General features: G+C 45.7%; 1 protein-coding gene across 1 annotated transcript; it reads left to right on the forward strand.

The window, feature by feature from the left end:
• Positions 1-930: 930 nt before the first annotated feature.
• LOC136582124 (NEDD4-binding protein 2-like 2) lies at positions 931-15,539 on the forward strand. Its single transcript, XM_066582941.1, has 6 exons — positions 931-1,012; positions 6,777-8,071; positions 9,760-9,884; positions 13,044-13,132; positions 13,247-13,323; positions 14,820-15,539. The coding sequence occupies exons 1-6, from the start codon at positions 968-970 to the stop codon at positions 15,016-15,018; spliced, it is 1,830 nt and encodes a 609-aa protein (XP_066439038.1). The 5' UTR covers positions 931-967; the 3' UTR covers positions 15,019-15,539.
• The last annotated feature ends 876 nt before the right edge of the window (positions 15,540-16,415 follow it).

Below are 16,415 nucleotides of genomic sequence, written 5' to 3' on the forward strand. Positions count from 1 at the left end.
ATCGCTGCTTCACCAACGTTTTTGTATCAAAAACGTCTCGCATCCACAGAAAAATCGCATGTTGGTGAGCGCGATATTGAGCATGCGTTTCACAGCCCGATATCGCACATGGCCGTGTGAATATAGTCTTATGGATTCAGTTTCTAGTCTGTGTAATGATGTTGCGTGGATCTACCACAGCAACTGTGTTAAAGCGGATACAGGTATTCCTGGCATGATTACTGATGATGATCACACAGCTCCTGTCGCACACATGTAATAGAGGAGATCACAGCTCATCCTCCTTGGGCCCGGCTCACATGAGCGCATCGGTACAGGGAATTCTACGTGCGGATCTTGCGTGTGTAATACACTGTACCAGTCTGCCATAGGCGGCCATGTTGCCGTTCATACGACTTGTATACAAGTAAAATCGCAGCATGCCCTATTACGCAGGATACACTCGTGTGAGCCCGGCTTTACTGTACACTTATGGTCTGTAGCTTATTTAGGTGTCCCCTGCTTGTAGAATAGTATAACCCTAGCAAATGCTGAGTGGGAATAGATGTGACATAAAGTAAAAAATGTAACTCCCAAGGTGGTGGGTGGCTGGCACTGCATGGAAGACATAGAGGAGAGTGTGACAGGTTGGCAAAAAAAGGGTTTACCCAAATGTGTCCATTTAAGAAATTCTTCTTTTCAAGTTAAAAATAGTTGGGTCATTAAAGAATGGATCCAGAGATCTGTCGTGAATCTTCCCCATATGTTCTGTACTGGAGGGATCACCATGGAGGCCCTGGAATACATCATAGACATGGATGCAGCCAGAGCAGAGACTGACAGCAGCAGGCACCAGGAGCAGTGAGCGCGCAGCACGTGTCAGCGGCCGCCGCAGAACTACATTTCCCGGCATGCTCGGCGCTGGGATGCGATGACGTCACCACGCTGCGGCCGTGCCGTGGTAGTATGAGCCGGGCCCTGTGGATGGATGTGGCCGCCGCTGCGGGGCCTTCCGCTGGACGCGTCGCCGGAGGTAGGAGTGCAGACCGCGCGGCGGCTGTAGACTCTATGGCTTATTGTGATGATGGGACTGGTGTTATTTTTTATTGTGTGTGTGTATGTGTATATATATATATATATATGCTTTACGGTATATATTAGTCAATATATAACCGCCTTCGGTATTGCGGCATCTTGTGCTCTGGGTTTTGCTGCGATACATCTACCACAATATGTATTCTGTGCGGGGGAGGGTTCGCATCACTCATTGGAAGAAGTATGATCCACTGTTGAACCGTGCAGCCCAAATTGGCGCGCAGCAAATAAAAAAAAAAACTATATATATTTTACCGTAGAATAATGCGCGCTGCAGAAATGTTTTATCTCTAAGGCCGTCTGCATGCGGCGCCCGCCTCTGGGTTCCGCAGCAAGACCGCCCATAGCACGCTATGGGACACCGTGTGTTTTGCAGGGTTTTTTGTGTTTTTCTCTATTTTTCCTGCACACGAGCGGAAATCAGTTGTGATTTAAAATTTACTTTCTGGAGGAAAAATGTCAGCACGCTCTATTTCTAGCCGGAATCCGTGTGGACGGCTTCCATTGAAGTCCCTGGAAGCCGTTTGACCCGTGGACCTTCCACAATCATCATTGCGGAAAGGTCGTGGGATCCGCATCATCGCCTAGCAACGGCGCTGCATAATCTGTACTGTGCGCCGGCCCCTCCATACACGGCACAGGTACGCGGGGGCACCAGCCGGGCACGGGGTTGGATTCCGCTACGAGATCTGACCCGCCCGTGTGCCTTGGGACGGGGCGAGATGTCTTTAAGGGTGCGTTTACACGTAGCGGAAATTCCGCAGCATTTCCACGTCCGATACACGGTCACAATCCGGAGCAGCAGTGCAGATTTTGACTTGGGTGATGCGCTCACTAGAGACCCCCATGTGCCGCAGCTAAGGAGGCGCAAGAGCACCGTGCCTTCAGAGATGAGGGGGGCGGGGTCTTCTGAAATCGGCTGCGGCGGCGCAGCTGATTCCGACTCAGTATTGGCTCTGATGCTTTAGATTGTGACTCCGCTTCGGATGTGGAAAAGCTGCAGAATTTGCCACCAAATCTTCCCAAACTCTGCAGCATGTCCGCTACGTGTAAACGCACCTCTGTGTTGGCGGCACGATGCAGAGTATGCAGCTTGTTTGTAGATGCACTCAGCCTGCCAAGTGACATCATCGAGAGACCGGCGGGGGAGGGGTGAGTAACTGCTGATTTGGTATTTACTGCATGGGGGGGGGGGGGGGGGGCGTTGACAGGGGTTTTCCTTAACTGTGACAACCCCTTTAAACATTTTTGGCCTGGTCACTAAAAATCTGCCCTAAATGGTGTGGCTCTGCCCATAGGACCATGCTAAGCAAAAGGCTTTTCCATGCCCACGAGCGGATCTCGACCGTACCATAAAGGGTTTGTCCTTGACTCCATTGGCAATGTCAATATCAGATCGGTGGAGGTCCGCTGCTCGGGACCCCCATTGATCAGCTGTCTGAAGTGGCTGCCATGTATTGTTGGGGTCCGGACCCCAGATTACATCTTGGGTTCTTCTATGAAATACTGACTTTTCTTGAAGTCTGACCCAAAAGAAGAAAAAGCTCTTTTTGAGGCCTTATGACTTGGGTCATGGCATGCATTGCCCGGCTGGAGCCGTGTGGCACGGCTGTTAGTAACCTCTGGCAGCTCACGGGTGACTGGCTGTTAAACCGACATCCTCAGGAGTATACCGGACGATACCCGCCGCAGTCGGCCTCTGGCACCCGAAATGTCGTCTTCAGAAGTGACCTGGCATATAAAAGTACATGTACACCAAAGTCTTTTCTCTAGGGGTGATGGTGGTCAGAGCACATATGTAATCTATAGGGTCCTATGTGCCACACATATACCCTGCAGGATGGCGGGATAGAACAGTAAAGTGTCGTTTTCTATGCTTTTCTACACCGTTAGTCAGTAAGGTATCCGGACGTGTACCATGAGGACCCCTTCTTGATGGACACATTAGTATATGCTGGGAGCTTTCTTGCCACATACACTGCATACAAGTCTATACAGTTGTGATTGGCAATGTTTTGTAGCCCATGGAGCCTTCCTTTGTGTTGCATTGTACGAAATCGCGGCTTTCATGCGGTGCCATGCACCTTTATAATAGGAAGTCCTACTGTTTGTCCCTAAAATAAGCCCTAGCTCCATAAAAAACTCCAATACATTACCTAACAGGCGCTGTCTGCTCCACCGCACTTCTCCTTCCGTGGCACTTGTTTGTAGCCTTCAGCCACTGTTCCCTGGTTAGGGGGTTCAAAAGTCCCACCACTTGGTAGTGCTAGCTCTGATTGGCTGAGCCATGGCACTTGAGCACCAATCAGCCAGCGCTACCTGGGGGTGGGATTTTTGAACCCCCTAACCAGGAAGCAGTGGCTAAAGGATACAAACAAGTGCGGCGGAGCAGACGGCGCCTGTTAGGTAATGTATTGTGTTGTAGTTTATGTAGCTAAGACTTCCTTTGGGATTAGGGTTTATATTTCAAGGCCCCCCGAAAATCCTGGCAAAAGATCCCTACAAAATCGCAATATCGCTGTGATTTTATTTTTTTTTTTTTTTGGGGGCAATTTTGCTGGGGGGGAGGGGGCTGTTTGATTAGAATAACACAGAGGTCGGACAGGGGAAGCCTCTGCACTGACCTCCCATGTAGTGGCCAGTGCTTGTAACTGCAGGCATAGCTCTCATTGAAATCAATTGGTACTGGCTAGGGATGAGCGAGTATACTCGCTAAAGCACTACTCGCTCGAGTAATGTGCTTTAGCCGAGTATCTCCCGGCTCGTCCCGGAAGATTCGGGGGCCGGGGCGGGGAGAGCCGGGAGGAACGGAGGTAAGATCTTTCTCTCCCTCTCTCCCGCCCGCTCTCCCCTGCTCCCCGCTGCGACTCACCTGTCAGCTGCGGCGGCCCCCGAATCTTCAGGGACGAGCGGGGAGATACTCGGCTAAGACACATTACTCGAGCGAGTAGTGCCTTAGCGAGTATACTCGCTCATCCCTAGTACTGGCCACTACATGGAGGTCGGCATGGAGGCTTCCGCACCAACCTCTGTGTTATTGTGGCACTGACAACATGCCCCCCCACAGGTGATCAGTTGGGGTCCCGAGCGATGGACCGCGGCCGATCAACTGTTGATGAACTATCCTGATGATAGGTAATCAATAGTATTTCACTGGCAAACCCCTTTAAGCGTACGTCCTCACACTAGAAGTTTTCCTCTTTGGTTTGCTATTTTGCTGCCTATTCATTCACACTTTGCATTACTACCTCTAAACCAGTGTTCCCCAACTCCAGTCCTCAGGGACCGCCAACAGGTCATGTTTTCAGGATTTCCTCAGTATTGCACAGGTGATGGAATTGTTGTCGGTGCCTCAGACATTGCCACAGGTGTTCTTACCATAGGATATCCTGAAAACATGACCTGTTGGTGGTCCCTGAGGACTGGAGTTGGGGACCCCTGCTCTAAACTATTTTGCTACAGACATATGAAGAATTAAGAAGCCCTTTGCAGCATCTGACGTACATGTCGGATGTGCACAGGGTTTACATAAAAGTAGACATAACTGGTTTTGCCGCATCCATAAAAGTCCAATCTCTTAAAATATTGCATAATTTATCTTGCATGGTTCATGCCTCAAAAAAAGTAAAATACAATACCTGATTTGTGCGGGGTTTTTTATTTTTTGGTCACCATGTCTCCAAAGAGAGATTGAATTGAAAGTGATGAAAAAGTTGTATTTACCCCAAAATGGGACAAGTTGAATTTTTAAAGCTTTTGCTCAAAAACAGAAAAAAAAACCGAAACCTGACACAACCACTGTAACAGAACAAGAACAAAGCTATGCAGGTCAGAATGTGGGGACAGAAAGCAATTAAAAGAAAAATGGTATTTATTTTAGTACAGCAAAAAAAAACTATACAAACTTTATCCTGCTGACCCACAGAATAAAGTGAACTTATCATTTTTACAGCTCTGACTGCTGTAAACAGTGCTCCAATAACAGCACAATTGTGTGTTTTTGTTTTTTCCCCCCACTTTACTCTGAAACTTTTTAAAATGTTTTCAATGCATTATATAGTACGTTAAATTGTAATATTGTTAACTACAACTTGTCCTCCAAAAAAACAAGTCATCGTTTGGTTATGTCAAAGGAAAAATAAAGTTACAATTTTTTTTTTTTGAAAGCGGAGATGAAAAAAAAATTCAATCTGAAAAATGGCCATGTCCTCTAGATGTTATAATGAAAACAAAGGTTTGGTACGGTGTTAGCCAGTAGAGCCAAATGTGATTGTTCCCAGCAAGAGAAGCCAAGTAATCTTGTAGATATGATACCTTTTAATGGCTAACAATAATACATGATGTAATATTGAGCTTTCGAACCTCTTGGGTTCTTCTTCAGGCTAAAATGGAATAGATCTGAAGAGGCATGAATATTTATACACACTTATAACATACATACTTATAACAAGGCTCAGACATGGATGGGATTGGTTCGCATGTAAAAAGAATACTGCAACAGGGACATAAACATTTTTAACGAGACACTTATAAGGGAGTGGACGTTTTATGGTCCCTGAATTACTGTTGGAGGATGGTGGGGTGTGGGGGGGAGGGGGGCTCACCAGGCCAGCAGTCTTATCTGTGCTATAGATGTCTTATATCTCCCATTCACCCATAAAACCTCAGTAATAATTTAGCCCTCTATTGAACGTGTTAAAAGTGGATATAAATTTATACTCCCCAAATTCTTCTGTGGTTTTGTGACTTGAAACCACCCTTCAATATCATAACTCTCATATGTCCTGTGTCATGTCCATGGTTAGAGAAGTGCTCGGCCACAGGTAATTCTGTTTTTTCTCTGTTCAATCGTGTGGCGATGAGACCTCATACTCTCTTTCCGTTTTTGTCCTGTTTCTCCAACATACAGCCCCCCAACAGGACATTTACTGCACAGGATCAGGTACACAACATCGGACGAGGAACATGTGAATGTCCCTGGGATCTTATAGTCCTGCTGTGTGTTGGGGATCCGTATCCTGTTCGCGGTCCGTACATGTGAGCAGGTCTTACAGCTCCTTACATTACAGGGATAATGTGTGTCTTGTAATGTAAGGAGCTGTAAGCCCTACGCACCGCCGTACAATTAAACAGAGAAAGACAGAATTACCTGTGGCCGAGCACTTTTCTAACCATGGACATAACATAGGAGATATGAGAGTTATGATATTGAAGGGTGGTTTCAAGTCACAAAACCATAGAAAAATTTGGAAATATAAATTTATAACCACTTTTGACACGTTCAGTGGAGGATTAATTTATTGCTGAGGTTTTATGGGTAAATAGGAGTTATAAGACATCTATAACACAGATAAGACTGCTGGCCTGGTGACCCGCCCCCCACACCCCACCATCCTCCAACAGTAATTCAGGGACTATAAACTTCCACTCACTTATTAAAAATGTTTATGTCCCTGCTGCAGTATTCCTTTTAAGTGGGAACCAATCGCATCCATGTCTGTGCCTTGTCATAAGTATGTGTGTTATAAGTGTGTATAAATATTCATGCCTCTTCGGATCTATTCCATTTTAGCCTGAAGAAGAATCCGAGAGGTTCACAAGCTCGCTATAACCTCAAGATGTTTATAATGTTCCTAATGTGTCCGTTGCTGTTATTATGAGCTTTATTTATTAAAGTTGTGTCTATAATCGACCCTTTTTAGATGCCTCATGCTGAAAAGAACTTATCATACCATGTGCACGACTCGGCCATTGAGCCTTGCTTGAAAAAGTCCAGGCCGGATTACTCCTCTTCTTCATGGGTGAGGAGAGATACTGATTTGTACAAGGAACATGAAGCAAAGTCACAGAAATGGGCTTGCTCTACCATCTCGGAGGAAAGATCTCATCTGTCAAACAGAAGTGGAAGTGAAGGCAGGGGAGGGGGCATAAATGTAAAATATGATTCCGAATCCTATCACTTGGGTCAAGGTGATGCGAATGAAAGAGACCGCAATAAAACCAACCAGCATTCATTTGTACTTTCCAAAAGAGAGAAATGTGAAAATAACTCTGACCTGTCATTTTCAGGAACCAGTACTTCTTTTATAGGACCACTATATCAACCATCTGCTCAAGAGAAACCGCTAGCTAAAGTCACAAATAATCTTAATGCTAAGCCACCTCCTTTCAAAATCGCCACTGTAGCGTTGGGTAAATTGGCCAGCCAATCAAAAGGCCAGGATGGAATGGACTATGAACTGCGGCAGTTCTACAAAGAGTTAAATGAACTTGGAGGTGAGGCTGGTGACCAAACTAAACCGCCTGCTTCTACAGACTTGGATGTTAAGCAATGTATTGGCCCTTACCCTAACGATATACCGGCTACACCCCCTTCCAACCAGCATCATGGCCAAGTGCCTACCTCACAGCCTTTCCCCAGCACACTTCCGAACTTAGGAACCTGCCATGCTAGAGAAGAACCAAGACCACAACTTGAAAGGCCTCCACTACCTCTTAATATTCCATTCTCACGTGATAGCCAAGCTCCATATCATCCGAACAACCTTTCATTTGAAAGCCATGCGGCACCTCCTTCAAGATTCGAAGGGTGTCACCCATCTACTTTTATAGTACCCCATGGCCCTCCCCCACCGCGGTTTAATTACCCAATGAGTTTTCCAAGTAATATACTACCCCCACAACAGTCGGATAACTTCAGTTACAGTACTAGACAGGAGCTTCCTCCATGGCACGGATCAGCTGCACCTCCTCAAAGCCGTTTCGCACCTCCGATGATCCCTGAACCATTTTCACAAGGTACAGGTGAAAGGACATGGCAAGACCTTCGATATGGTGATCTTAGTAGACAGGAAGATGGCCAGTTTGGTGAGCGGACATTGCCTCATGCGGGTAATGTGCCATATGAACAGTATCCATGCAGATCCAGGGATCAAAGTAAAAGAAAAATGGTGCTTTTAAGAGGAGTTCCCGGCTCGGGGAAAAGTACGCTGGCTCGGTACGTATCGGGAGATTTGTTACAATTCTTGTAAAAATACCATGAAAATTGGCTGAAATTCAAGGTGTTTGAAAACTAGTGTTTGTGAAGGAGTCATAAAGGTTGATGGATGGATGAATGACTGTTGAATGAATGACCATTTTGCAGATGCAGCCATTCACAGTTTAGTCCATATTGGCTGTCACAGTTATTCACTCTGGCCATTTGTGTTCAAGGTCATCAGGCGACTGATGACTGATCTTTCTGAGAAGGTTCTTGGAAGATTTTGTGGAAGATGAGCTTTCACCTGACAGGTGACAGACTTCTTTCCAGACATTGACAGTCTGTCACCCGTTGGCTAAAATGATCATTTGTTGCAAATTTATTTTACCTGACGAACTATTAACAATTTATTGATTTGGTTGAAATCAACCATTTTCATCAACTTTGGAGGGGGGGGGGGGGGGGGTTGTCCAAGTCTTTCCTCATTATGTTTTTTGTTCCTTTTACAGTTCACCTCTGGCTTCTTGAAACCTCTTGAGAGGGATTGTCCAGTTGTATATTACTGGTGGCCCATCCTCAAGATGGGTGATCAATAGTAGATCAGCAGGGGATCCGCTGCTCAAGATCCCCACTGAACAGCTATTTGCCAGGCCACTGCACTTATGCAGTGAGATGATTTCTGTGGGAAGCAGACAGCTCTATTAGCACTGCAGTGGCCAGACGTAGTATTACAGGTCAAGTTCCTATTGAAATGAATTGCTGCAATACCAAGCCTGACTACTGCAGTGGTAACGGTGCTGTCTGCTTCCTGCAGGAATCGGCTAAGTGCACAAGCACACCAGCCGAGCGAACAGCTGATTAGTGGGGTTCCCAGTCGCCCCCCCACCGATCTACCGTTGATGACTTATCCCATTGCACATCTACCTCTTTGGAACCCTTTGTTTTAGGTCTGATAGGGTTGTCCAACAGAATAACCCCAGCTAAGCATTTAGCCCCACCAGTGATCAACGAATAAGCTACATGTGGTATTACGTGTCAGAGGTTGGAGACCACTGCTATATTTGTACTTTGTAACTTAATTTAGGAGATGCCCCTTTAATTAACACAGAATAAACTGAATTAATTAAACGTGCTTTTATTTGTTTGAACCCCACCCCCATTACTTAAAGGGGTTGTAACATAATTGACTCTTAATCACCTATCCTATGGCTATTCAATAAGAGTCTGATTGGTGGGGGTCTCATCAAAGCATCCGTTGTTCCTAACAACGTGGGTCTCATGCCCCGCTCTTCTCGTTACTGGAGGCTGGCTTCAGCTTACTGCACTGGGGTATTGAATAGAGCATTGGTCGTACATGGGGCTGACGGATATAGCAGAGTGCAGGTGCTTGACTACCTTAAATAGTCATACAGAGGATAAATGGAGCGGCACCACATGCTCCACCACTGTTATATTCAATCTCCTCCTCCGTGCAGTCAGCCAGTGGTTAGGGGGACACGGGACCCATGTTGTCAGGATCAGTGGGGGTCTCAGCAGACCCCCCACCGACAAGAGTTTTATCATCTATGCTATGATTAGGTGATAAAAGGCCGTTTCTACTTGGATGATCTATTATCTGGTCTACAACTGCGCTGACTCCTTGTGTAGATGCAGGCGGTGTAGGGGGTTCAGCATGAGGCAGCTGTTTAATCTCTCTAATTTCACAGTACTCTGCTCCGAGAGTCTCCCGACGGCGTCGTCCTCAGCACTGATGATTACTTCTGGCAGGAGAACGTCTACGCGTACGATGTTACATTGCTCGGGGATGCCCACAACTGGAATCAAGACAGAGGTGCGTGAAGGAAGGCGTTATGTATCGGGAAGACATCTGCCCCCTATATTTAGTATGGCTGTCACAGGGACCAGCAAGAAACAGAATTTTCCTTTTGCGTTAATTTATCAGGACCTTTTAGGTTTTGTTTACACGGCGGAATCCAATGTGGATTTTTTTTCCACGTCGATTTCGCCTTTAAAAATCTGCAGCAAAATCTGCGTTTTCTGCTGCGAATCCATGCGCAAATTTAACCCTGTCAATTGGCAAAATCCTCGTGCAGAATTCTGACTTGTCTCCACTTGACGCAGTCATTTTCTGCCGCAGCTTTTACAGGCGGGATTTACGGGGGAAATTCTGCAGTAAATTCCACCATAAGCACATACCCCTATAAATAATTTGGGGGGGGGGTTGTTGGATCGCATCGGGTGCTGCAGATGACTACACTGAGCGAAGTAGTCACTGCTGTTCTGCAGAGGTGACAGCGGCTGGTGGTAATCACTTGCAGCTATTCTCTGACTCTGCCAGAAGCAGCTACTAAGGAACATTACCTTTTATCCTGCCTGGAGGTTCCTGTGTCCAGAGTGCTGCATTCAGGCCTTTCAGGCCCTGGTGGTACCATCCTTACTGCTGGCAGCTGTTTGATAGACTATTCTTGTTATGTAAACTGGCATCCAAGATGGCAATTCCCTGGCACCCGCACGCTCCCCAGGTTTTCCTTATTTTGGGTGGGAAAGCGCATTCTGGATTCCTTGGAATTACTCCACAAAAACGCATAAAAATTAATTGCTGTGATGACTAAGGCCTCATGTCCACGGGCAAAAGAAGAATTAAAATCCGCAGCTGATTTTAATTCTTCTCCTGCCCGCAGATCCGCACCCCATAGGGATGCATTGACCACCCGCGGGTAGATAAAGACCCGCGGATGGTCAATAAAAGTGATTTTTTTTTTTTAAAAATGGAGCATGAAAAAAATCTGGACCATGCTCCATTTTCATGCTGGTCTCCCACGGGGACGGCTCCCGCAGGCTTCTATTGAAGCTTATGGAAGCCATCCGGATCCGCGGGAGACCTAAATCGGAATTTACTCACCTGCTCCGGATCTTCCCTTCGCCGCGGCTTCATCTTCTCTCAGTCGCGGCCGGATCTTCTTTCTTCGTCCCGGCGGATGCGCAGGGCACATCGGTTGCGTGCCCCGCGCTTGCGCCGGCCTGAAGAAAAAAGATCCGGCCGCGACTGAGAGAAGATGAAGCCGCGGCGAAGGGAAGATCCGGAGCGTGCGAGAGGTGAGTTAATTCTTATTTTCAGCGCTCATGTCCGCGGGGCAGGAGGGACCCGCTCCGGATTCTCCATGGAGAATCCGGAGCGGGCCTGATTTTCCCCGTGGACATGAGGCCTTAGTAATTTTTTGAAAATTAACACTTTACAATCCAGTGTCAGCCTTCCTCCGACATTAGGATTTCTCTGCATAGCTCCAATTGCGGAGATTTTTCTGCATATGTATGCTATAGTATTTTTTAAAATTTCCTTATGGATATATGATTTCCTTTCTATTTTTTCTTCTGTCTTAATCTATACTATAGGAGGGATATATATATATATATATATATATATATATATATATATATATATATAATTCTACAATCTACCCCTGATGCCCTGCGGCTTTGGTAAATAACTGGATTATATACACAGAATAGCCTCCGACATTGGAGTGCGATTCTGCGTGTCTGACGTCGGTGCTGTGCAGGGCAATCTTCATGTCCGGTGAGGGCCAACACTGGATTGGAAAGGGTTAAAGGGATAAAGTTGTACATTGACTTGTTTTAGTTTTATTTTATCTTTTATAGGGATTCTGTCATCAGGTTTAGGCAGCATATATCCGGGTGATGGATGCCTGTTGCCCTCATCTTATTCTGTAACACTGCAGCATTTCAGAATAAAGGAACTTTGAAGTCTGACTTGGAAGCTGAGCTCTGAGTCACGGGGCGTGCCGCACCACGCTCTCCCCGCCCACTACATGGAAGACTGACTTTCACTTCCTGCCATGTTTCCACGAAAATGAGTCCTACCCCGAAAATGAGTCCTACCCCGAAAATGAGTCCTACCCCGAAAATGAGTCCTACCCCGAAAATGAGTCCTACCCCGAAAATGAGTCCTACCCCGAAAATGAGTCCTACCCCGAAAATGAGTCCTACCCCGAAAATGAGTCCTACCCCGAAAATGAGTCCTACCCCGAAAATGAGTCCTACCCCGAAAATGAGTCCTACCCCGAAAATGAGTCCTACCCCGAAAATGAGTCCTACCCCGAAAATGAGTCCTACCCCGAAAATGAGTCCTACCCCGAAAATGAGTCCTACCCCGAAAATGAGTCCTACCCCGAAAATGAGTCCTACCATTAATTTTTGGCATTTTTGGGAAGGCTTAAATATAAGCCCTATCCTGAAAATAAGCCCTAGTTACAGTTAAAAAAAAAAAAACCAAAAAAAACCTTAATAGAAATGCATAGAGTGCAGGTTAGCCGGGTCACTAACCCTGGTCACTAACCCAGCAAGCTCAGTCCAGGTCCTTCACTCTGCTTTCCAGAGCCCCAAAGCAGTTCCCGCAGTCCTCGGTCGCCCACGCAGGATTGCTTCTTGGTTACAAAATTCATAAATTCTGCCCCCATGATGTGATAGCTTTGATTGGCTGAGCCGCGACACTTGAAAAACCAATCACAGCCATTGCTTCGTGGAGGCAGGATTTATGACACCCTTAACCAGGAAGTGATCCTGTGTGGGTAGTTGAGGACTGAGTCGGGGCTCTGGAAAACAGCGGGAAGAACCCCGGACTGAGCCTGCTGGGTAAGTAAAATAAGACATTACCTGAAAATAAGCCCAAGCACCTCTTTTAATATAAACCTGTCTTATTTTTGGGAACCCCGGTATAGACAATATAGTGGGTGGGGAGAGGCCGGTGCGGCACGGCCTTGTGACTCAGAGTTCAGCTTGCAAGTCAAACTTTATTCTGAAGTGCTTCAGTGTTTCAGGCTAAAGCGGGCTACCGGCATCCCTGTCCCGGGTGTGGGCTGCATGACATTGATGACGGAATCCCTTTTAACTTTCCAACATAACGTTATCGTGTTCTGATGTGAAGAGTTGAAATAGTTTTATTTTAACCCTTGAATCCTTTGTCCTGCAGCCAGAAGAGCGCTGGATGACAGCCGGCCTCTTGTCGTTATCGATAACACTAATATCAAGGCCTGGGAAATGAAGCCGTATGTGCAGATGGTGAGGACCCTGAACGTTATGTAACAACCAGACTGTAAAGACACTCAGAAGACGTGTATACGCTGAAAACTGATCACAATCGCACATTTAATTGTAATACCTGTTTTTCTCTAGGCTGTGGACCGAGGCTACGGTGTTGAGTTTTTGGAGCCGGATACCTGGTGGAAACAAGACTCTCATGAACTGGAAAAGTAAGAAATCGTGTATATTACAGACACTGCTGTAGTCTCTTGCTATGTGTCCCATTAGTGCATTGGACATCATAGCAGGAGGGTCTTCTACTAGAGACCTATCTGTATGAGCCCAATTAGATAACTGCTCCTGGTGTTGGACTGTTCTTGCCTTATTATGGGCTGCCATTCAACTGAATGGTTGTCAGGTAATAATACAAATGTTTATCCAGACATGGCTTTCCTGGCTGATAACCAGTAGATAAGGAAGCAAGCCTTCTGTAGCTATATATACGCCAAAAGGCTAGTTTATAAGAGGCAATGGTCATTTCACAATTTGAGCCTCCTTGAATGGAAATTGGACACGTGACTTTGAAGTGCAGCATAAAATCAAGTGAACAAGTTTTTGGTGGATCGGTTTCACTGTGAATCCACATTAGAATTAGCGATCTAAGTAACGAGGCCTGGTTATCGGTGCTAGTCTGGTCAGCTGGGGTCAGGATTTGAAAATTACCAGCCTTGTAGGGTTTTCTCATTCAACAATGTCAAGAGTACACCAAGAATGGTGTGATCGAGGAAAAAAACCAACTTGTTGGAGGAGAATCACAGCTATTCAATGCCATGGCTGTGACTGGTTCATCGAGTGCTGCATTGATTGGCTGAGCCGCGGCGCTCAAAAATCAATCCGAGCCAGTGCTTCCTGGAGGCGGGATTTATGAACACATACCTCACCCCCACCAACAGCCCAACCAGGAAGCGGTGGCTGAAGACTGGAAACAAGTGCAGCAGAACTTCGGGAGGAGAAGTGTGGCGGAGCAGATAGCACCTGTTAGGTAATGCGATTTTGTGCGATGCAACAGAAAGGAAGATAGTGTCAAACAAAACATTGCTAATGTGAAGGAAAGCATGGGCTTCCCATACATGCGATTTGTAGCACTGTTGCATCGTGAGAAAATCACGCAATTTTGTAGCCTGTGTGAAAGCGGTCTAAAACATAACTGCTCCAGCTAACGTGCCTGAAAGCATAATTCGTTGTACAGATGAGACTCCGGTGAGCAAAAAAAGTGTGAAAATTGGATCACTGAGGAGTGAAAATCATCACCTAGTCAGATGAATAGATTTCTGTTGCACCATGCTGATGGGAGGTCAGAATTTGGCACAAGTAGCGTGAATCGATGAACCCTTGCTGTCCAGAGCATGTCGATACCGCCATCTAATTTGCGGCAGTTAGAAGAAGCTTCCTGTCCGCATGGACCAATATTCCTGCAGAGGGATTTCAACACCTAGTAGGATCTGTGGTGTCTAACACTGGACGTGAAGCCATTTGTCAGGCTGCTCTCACTGTAAAAAAGTTAATCTGAAACTTAAAATTCTATTTTATAACTTCTATGCAGATCTAACCTACATAAAATGTTGAGTACATTGCATTACTTGTACTGATCCTGTGTTATACTCCAGAGCTGCGTTCACAATTCTGCTGGCCGTTGAAGTAAATCTTTTTAATTCTCTGTTCTCAGGAGGAACACACACAGAGTCCCACGTGAAACTATTTCCAAAATGTTGCAACGATACGACCACGATATGACTGTTCATGTGGTCATGAACTCAGTGGAACCCCGTCTTGTTCGCCCTAATCGTCCACCGCCGGAGGCTCAGCCGAGGTGGGGAGCCTCTGTTGACTCTTCACATAACAGCTCGTCCTTCCACAGCAGATAGCCATCTACATCCTCTTAATTACGCTAGTGGTAAACAGCCATGGGATGCAGAAGGGAGATGCGCCACAGAAAGATCACCCTTTCTGCCTGCATTTCCCTCCCCAAGGTGCATGCCCCCCTTCCCACAGCTCCTTATTTATAAACTTACAGGAAACGGTTGTGGGCAGATCTGATGTCATCCCCCATTTTTTATTTTAGAAGATCAATATGGTGCAAGACAAACTGTATTCTGTAAAATATGTATTTTATTAAGGCCCTCAGGGTAAGTTCCCTTTTTATTACTTGTGTTTTACGTACGGCAAATCGTTTCTATCAATATCTATTTTATTTCTTTTCCGTTTCAGAAAACAGCACAGTATTTTTAAGAATTCTCATAATTCACATAAACACTTTCTTTTGTAAAAAATAAAATAAATAATAAAAAAGGAGCCGCTGACCTCTGCAGATGACCTTTTCAGTACCTGGCTTTATTTAACATGTATAACTTATTTTGCCTATTGAGAATAAATTCCTCTGACTTTTTAGATGTCTTAAGCCATTAATGGTAAACTTATGTGATGTCATGCTCATCGTTCACATGGCCGGAGAGCAGTTCAGTCCCAGTCAAGTGAATGGGACCAAGCTGCAGTACCAGGCACCGCTGCTATACAGTGTACAGTGCTGTGCTTGGTATAGACTGACAATGTCGCTTCCGTCAGCTGATTGCGGGGATCCTGAGCACAGCATCAATAGGGTAGTCCTTTAAAACCCCTTTTAAAGGGCATTCTCGGCATTAGAAAAAAGGCTTGTTTCTTGCAAAGTAATAGACCTTCTCTTATCCGTGGGCTGTGTCTAGTACTACAATGTATCCCTGTTCATGAGAATGGGCCTCCTAAGTTGCTATAGCAGACATACCAATGAATGTGTGACACTGATTTTTTATTTTTTTTTCTTTAATTTTATTTTTCTGGGGGCGGAGAGTAGACTTTTTTTTTTTTTTTTTTTTTTTTTTTACATTTTAGTCAGTTCTTCTGGCAATAAAATATGTGGATAAGATTTATTTATATATCTGTCAGTTTTAATTGTAATACGAGATAAAATGGGATCAAGGAAGGAGGTGCTGGAATATTATTTGTGTATTTTCTCTGTTCTAGTGATGGGGCGGGGGGAAAGGTTTCAGCATGCATGGCACCAGTGTGGTTTATTGTAACAGTGAGAGATGTAGAAAGTGTATAAGAGCTGGTGTAAACTTGTCTTCAGATTGGGTGCACAACAATGTTATTCTATAGCTTTAAGGGCTAATTCCCACGGGCGGATTTCCGCCGCGTTGCCCTGCAGCTATTGGGCTCTGTTGGACCGTGAGCATTGCTCTCTTAGGTTCGGAATTCCACCGTGGAATTCCGCACCGTGAAATCACAC

The sequence above is a fragment of the Eleutherodactylus coqui genome, chromosome 1 (genome assembly GCF_035609145.1).
Source record: "Eleutherodactylus coqui strain aEleCoq1 chromosome 1, aEleCoq1.hap1, whole genome shotgun sequence".
NCBI classification, from domain to species: domain Eukaryota; kingdom Metazoa; phylum Chordata; class Amphibia; order Anura; family Eleutherodactylidae; genus Eleutherodactylus; species Eleutherodactylus coqui.

What these genes read in the sequence shown, in the direction of transcription:
- LOC136582124 (XM_066582941.1), top strand. Translation starts at nt 968, where the DNA reads ATGTGGCCGCCGCTGCGGGGCCTTCCGCTGGACGCGTCGCCGGAG. An exon ending in CGCTGGACGCGTCGCCGGAG is followed by an intron (nt 1,013 to 6,776) that starts GTAGGAGTGCAG and finishes GACCCTTTTTAG; the next exon opens with ATGCCTCATGCTGAAAAGAA. An exon ending in GGGAAAAGTACGCTGGCTCG is followed by an intron (nt 8,072 to 9,759) that starts GTACGTATCGGG and finishes CTAATTTCACAG; the next exon opens with TACTCTGCTCCGAGAGTCTC.